This window comes from Mandrillus leucophaeus, unplaced genomic scaffold (assembly GCF_000951045.1).
Source record: "Mandrillus leucophaeus isolate KB7577 unplaced genomic scaffold, Mleu.le_1.0 Scaffold255, whole genome shotgun sequence".
NCBI classification, from domain to species: domain Eukaryota; kingdom Metazoa; phylum Chordata; class Mammalia; order Primates; family Cercopithecidae; genus Mandrillus; species Mandrillus leucophaeus.
This window is the reverse complement of record NW_012102643.1, coordinates 2360443-2366501: the sequence shown is the minus strand read 5'-3', so window position 1 is coordinate 2366501 and position 6059 is coordinate 2360443. Positions and strand designations below refer to the sequence as shown.

At 54.8% G+C, this 6059-nt stretch overlaps 1 protein-coding gene across 1 annotated transcript; it reads right to left on the bottom strand.

Annotated features, from left to right (window-relative positions):
* Positions 1-1561: 1561 nt before the first annotated feature.
* Positions 1562-5790, bottom strand: TNNC2 (troponin C type 2 (fast)). Its single transcript, XM_011983795.1, has 6 exons — positions 5579-5790; positions 3124-3175; positions 2837-2980; positions 2634-2748; positions 2334-2470; positions 1562-1727 (listed from the first exon to the last, which is right to left on the bottom strand). The coding sequence occupies exons 1-6, from the start codon at positions 5579-5581 to the stop codon at positions 1696-1698; spliced, it is 483 nt and encodes a 160-aa protein (XP_011839185.1). The 5' UTR covers positions 5582-5790; the 3' UTR covers positions 1562-1695.
* Positions 5791-6059: the final 269 nt, after the last annotated feature.

Below are 6059 nucleotides of genomic sequence, written 5' to 3'. Positions count from 1 at the left end.
AAAAAAAAAAAAAAACAAAAAAACAAAAAACAGAAGGCCAGGCATGGTGGCTCATGTCTGTAATCCCGGCACTTTGGGAGGCTGAGGCAGGCGGATCACCTGAAGTCAGGAGCTCAAGACCAGCGTGGCCAACATGGCGAAACCTGGTCTCTACTAAAAATACAAAAATTAGCCAGGCATGGTGGTAGGCGCCTGTAAGCCGAGCTATTAGAGAGGCTAAGGCAGGAGAATCGCTTGAACCCAGGAGGTGGAGGTTGCAGTGAGCCAAGATTGTGCCACTGCACCCCAGCCTGGGTGACAAGAGCAAAACTCTGTTAAAAAGAAAAAAAAAAAAAAAATGCTTGCTATGTGTCAGGCACTGCTATAAGCACTTTGCACACACTAACTTCTTCTCACAACCCTGTGTGTACTATCATTATCCCCATTTTACAGGTGAGAAAACTGAGGCACAGAGTGGTTTAGTTTGTCACAGGCAGTGAGCACTCACACTCAGGCATTCTGTCTCTAAAGCTAAACTACCCCCTACACTTAATTAGCTGTGATCTGATACCTGTTGTATACAAATCACTGCGGCAGCAAATAGCCAGTGAGGGGAGGGTTCAAGGGAAGAGATGGTGTCTGAGCTGGGTCTTGTAGGTTGAAGAATCTGCCAGCTTATAAGAAAGACAAGGGCATTCCAGGGAGGGCAAACAACATGTGCAAAGTACCAAGGGCTTGAAAATGTACTCCAGGTCCATATCAGGAATAAATTGCCCAGTGTGGCTGTGGAAAGAAAGAGAGGGAGGGAGGGAAGGAATTTGGATCTCATTCTAGAAGCAGTGAGGAGCACCGAACTACTTTCAATAGGGCAGTGGCCAGGTCAGATACTTTAGCTCGCTGGTGCTGATGGCCCTCTGTAGAGTGCACTGGCTGAGACTGGATGGAGGCAGAGATCTGGGGTCAAATGATGAGATCAGAATCTCCTTAGTGAGTGCCTCCACCCTCCCCTACCACCACCAGTACAAAGCGAGGATTAAGCACTTGGAAGAAAAGAGGAAGTAAAAGGTCAAGCAGAAACAATGCTACCTGGCATGGATGGGCACCTACTCCCCTTCTCCCCAGCTAGGGAACCTGCAGAAGGTGGCAGCTATGACAACATCTAAGATGCCAACATTCCAGAAAAGAAGGACGGTGGGGAAGTGAGGGAGCTTCCCAGCTCCCCAGGGTTCTAGCCTCTCCCACCCCCTCACCCTACCTGCAGTCCCGGGACCCCTCCGCAGTCTGCCGGCTCACCCTGACTCAACTCCAAGCCCCTGCAGCCTCCTGGAGCCACCACTGCCCCGTCCGTCAAGCTGCACACACCCAGCGCCAGCTGTCGGGAGCCAGCCGTGAACCTGCAGAGCCTGCCTCGGGCTCCAGGGCCCAGCTCCCTTCCGCATCTCGCTGCTCCCACATCCCGCAGCTCCGACAGCCTCTCCTGGGATCCCTGAGGGTGCTCCAGGTGGTGCCAGCTGGGATGGCGCCCTGGACCGCAACCTTTGAGACCCACTGTTCCCGGCTTTCCCCCCATTCAGGCCACGAGTTTTGGAACATTTGCTTTTATTCCTTGCAGACAAAGACCCACAAGGGGCCGTGCCTCCCTGGTGGGGACCCGGTAGGGCGGAGTCTCCCACACCCTAGGGACACGTGATCTTGGTGGAGGCGACTGACCACTCCTTACTGCACGCCCTCCATCATCTTCAGGAACTCTGTGGGAAAGGAGAGGGAGAGGGTCAGGGGTCCCACTGGGGACGCAGAGGCCAGGCCAGGGCTCCAGCCACACAGAGGAGATGACTTTTTTTTATTTTTGTTGAGACACAGTCTCGCTCTGTCGCCAAGGTCGCCAAGGTCTGTTGCCCAGGCTAGAGTGCAGTGGCACAATCATAGCTCATTGCAGCCTCAATCTCCTGGGCTCAAGCAATCCTCCCACCTCAGCCCCTGGAGCAACTGTGACCACAGGCACATACCATCACGCCCGCCTTTTTATTTTATTTTTTGTAAAGACAGGGTCTCACTATGTTACCCAGGCTGGTCTCGAACTCCTGGCCTCAAGCAATCCTCCCGCTTCATCCTCCCAAAGTTCCAGGATTTTACAGTCCTGAGCCACCACGCCCCCCCTGCCTGGTCATTAATTGATAAACTGCACAGAGTCGTGGGTGCTTCTATACCCGCCCCCAGGAGACTAGGGGAACTTTTGAAGTTATGCCCAGCCCAGCCCACAAGGCCAAAGACACTGCACGGGAGCCAGGCACCAGTGCTCGCCGTCCCCTGTGGCTCCCACCCACTCTTCCCAAGCTCCCGTGGCCCTCCCTCACCGTCGAAGTCAATGCGGCCGTCATTGTTCTTGTCTCCGTCTTTCATCAGAGATTCGATCTCCTCGTCTGTCACGTGCTCCCCAGAGGCCCTGAAAATCTCAGCCAGCTCCTCCGGGTCGATGTAGCCATCTGCATTCCTTCAGGTCCAAAGGTCAGGGCAGGGCTCAGGGCCAGGGCGAGCTGCCCTGTCCACCACACTCCACGCCCCGCTTCCGCACCCCCAACCCGGGGAACCCTCCAGCGCTGCCGGCAGGCTCTGACTGCTCAGCCCCTCCCTCGGCTCCCAGGCCCCCAGCGCACCTGTCGAAGATGCGGAAGCACTCGGCCAGCTCCTCCTCGCTCTTCCCCTTTGCGTCCTCTTTCATCTGGCGCACCATCATGACCAAGAACTCCTCGAAGTCGATGGTGCCACTGCCTGCGGGGAGCAGGTGGTGGACTGAGCCTGAGCCCAGCCGCTGCCGCCTTTCCACACCATCCCCTGCCTCCAAGGGACACCCGCTCACCGTCCTCATCCACCTCCTCGATGATGGCGTCCAGCTCCTCCTTGGTGGGTGTCTGGCCCAGCATCCTCATCACCGTGCCCAACTCCTTGACGCTGATGTCCCCACCACCATCAGCATCAAACATGTCAAAGGCAGCCTTGAACTCTGCACGGGAGGGCGGAGGGCAGAGGGCAGAGGTGAGGCCAGCTGGACTGTCAGCCTCACATCTACCCCCCCAACCCTGCCCAGAGGCCAACATGTCCCCAGCATACATCCACCCAGCCCCCAACCTGCTGCACCTCACTCACCAGCGATCATCTCCTCGCTGAGGTAGGACCTGGCCTCAGCCTGCTGGTCCGTCTGCAGGAGACACAGAGAAAGTCTGAGCTGAAGAGGCAGCCCCAGGGCAGTTGCTCTCCTCAACCCCATTCTTTCCAACCCTCACTCTCTCAGCGCTTCTTGGTCCTCCAAAAGAACAACTTCAAACTTGCCACATAGTTGTGTGCCCGCACAGCACCCAATCACAGTTTTGTTTTGTCTTGCTCTGTCACACAGGCTGGAGTGCAGTAGTGTGATCATAGCTCACTGCAGCCTCAACCTCCTCGGCTCAAGCAGTCGTCCCGCCTCAGCCTCCTGAGTAGCTGGGACTATAGTGTACACCATGCCTGACTAATTTTTTAAAGTTTTTGTAGAGACAGAGTCCCACTATATTACACAGGCTTGTTTTGAACTTCTGGGCTCGAGTGATCCTCCCACCTCCGCCTCCCAAAGTGCTAGGACTACAGGCTTGAGTCGCTGTGCCCAGCTTCTGACCCCAGTTTTTGTTTTTGTTTGTTTTTTGTTTTTGTGACAGAGTCTCACCCTGTCGCCCAGGCTGGAGTACAATGGTGTGATCTCGGCTTACTGCAACCTCCACCTCCTGGGTTCAAGCGATTCTCCTCCCTCAGCCTCCCAAGTAGCTGGGAAGGCATGTGCCAACATGCCCAGCTAATTTTTGTATTTTTAGTAGAGACGGGGTTTCACCATGTTGGCCAGGTTAGTCTTGAACTCCTGACTTCAGGTGATCCACCCACCTTGGCTTCCCAAAGTGTTGGGATTACAGACGTGAGCCACCATGCCTGGCCTGACCCCAGTTTTTTTGTTTGTTTTGTTTTGTTTTTGAGACGGAGTTTTGCTCTTGTTGCCCAGGCTGCAGTGCAATGGCACAAACTCGGCTCACCACAACCGCAACCCCCGCCTCCCAGGTTCAAGCAATTCTTCTCCCTCAGCCTCCTGAGTAGCTGGGATTATAGGCATGCACCACAATGCCCAGCTAATTTTGTATTTTTAGCAGAGATGAGGTTTCTCCATGTTGGTCAGGCTGGTCTTGGACTCCCGACCTTAAGTGATCTGCCCGCCTCGGCTTCCCAAAGTGATGGCATTACAGGCGTGAGCCACCACACGTGGCCTGTGACCCCAGTTTTGAGAAAAAGAGAGGAGACAACAAATTAAGCTCAAGGCCTTCTCACTTGTCAATTGAAGGCCAAGTCAGGAACCCCCCAGTGACCTTAGGCAAGTCACTTAGCACGCATTCATCTTTTCTCTGTAGCTTTTCAGGGATGAGATATCAGGGGTGTGAAAGGGTTTTGTAAAGGCTAGCACCATTCCAGCACTATTTTCCAGTTTTCTGTAGCTCCTAGTGGTGCCCGGTACTTTAATAGTTGCTCAATAAAATGTCTGTTCTCAAATAAATAATAATGCAACACAAAGTTATTGAGTACTCGCTGCACGTCAGGCCGCAGATCAGGCACTGGGACCACCAAGAAGAGACAGAGGACATATCATCCCGCCCCCCAGAGAACTGGCAGAGTCAGAGACTGTAAGCTTCCTTCTTAGGATTCAGTCATTGGAGAAAAGGCCCCTCATGTTGGGCCGAATGTGATGGAGGCCTTGACATAAAAGTGAGATATCTGCGGGGGTTTCCAGGTCATACCCAAGCCAGGCCATCTGGGTCAGAGGCTTTGGATTGAGGCTGGCAGTGAGGACGGGGTGAGGCTTCCAAGGAGCTCTTCAGCCGGCTGGCTGCCGGCCCTCCTCCTTCTCCCCCTCCTTCCTCTCCTCCTCTTTCCCTGTGCCAGGAGGGCAGGCTATTTTTAGTCAGGCATGGGCAACAGCAGCTGGCCTCCAGGATCTAGTTACTCCTTGAAGTGAAGTGGGCAGGGGGATCTCAGACGAAAACAACAGCTCCAAATCAGAACCCCTCTCTAGGAGAGCGGAGTCTCTCTAACTCTGGTCTGTCATCTTCTGCCCCTTCCCATCATCCTCAGGGCTCCCAGAGCCCTGCATCTGAGCAGGCCCCACACCCTGCCCACCTCCTGTCTTCTGGACGAGGCTTTCTTCTCTCCATGATGATAGGAGGGTTTGCCAGGCTTCTGGCTCACCCCTGCCACTGGCCTGCTGGGTGACTCACTCTGACCCCTCAGAGTCCCCACTGTGTGAAGGAAACAAGCTAAGAGCTCTTCACAGGTCTACGAATGACACTGCTGGAAGTTTCCGAAGGTGAGTAGGCAGTCAGCAAGCCTTGAGGTTCAATCTCTGGAATATCCCAGCCCTCCCCTTTCAAGAAAAGTCAAAGGCCTTCCTTTAAGACACCTGGGTTCCAGGAACCTCCATGCTCCAACCTCAAACATCCCAGTTACTGCCCCACAAAGCACTCAGGTCTGGCCTGAAAGAGGTCCAGAGTGCTCCCGCAAGTAAAGGCACAAAGTTCCCTCTTGTCCTTACCATGGTTGCTGGTGACCAGGACTCCTCTGCTGCAGGTCGCCTCCTTTGCACTCCGCCACCCAAAGATGCCCTGGCCTGCTCTAGCCCCCGGGATTTGTAGGGGCACCCTCCCCTCCCACCTCCCTGCTCCCCAGCACTGGAGACCCTGCCCAATCAGATCCTGGGGTCGGCGAGCCCCACCCCTCCCACAGTCTGAACCCATTACCTAATTTAGCCAAGGGCCCTTGCAGAGAAATTTAAGCCTCCAAGCAGGTGGCAGGCCTTGACGTCCTAGATTCTTGTGAGGAAGTCCCGCCCTGTTCCACCGCCTTGGAGTCCCCCCGACCAAGGAAGCACACTAGCTCCAAGATGGCAAGGACTATCAGAGTAGTAAAGAGTGAGGCAGCATGGTAAAATGGGGAGAGTACAAGCCTTGAAGTCCAAAACCCAAGATCCAAGGCCAGCCTCTGCGAGCTGTGTGACCTTGGGCAGGTAGCAGTGC

Excerpts from the sequence above, each read along its gene's own strand:
- TNNC2 (XM_011983795.1), bottom strand. Across the intron at positions 2,981-3,123 it reads CAGCGAGGAGATGATCGCTG|AGTTCAAGGCTGCCTTTGAC; the intron begins GTGAGTGAGGTG and ends CCTCCCGTGCAG. Across the intron at positions 1,728-2,333 it reads CGGCCGCATTGACTTCGACG|AGTTCCTGAAGATGATGGAG; the intron begins GTGAGGGAGGGC and ends CCTTTCCCACAG.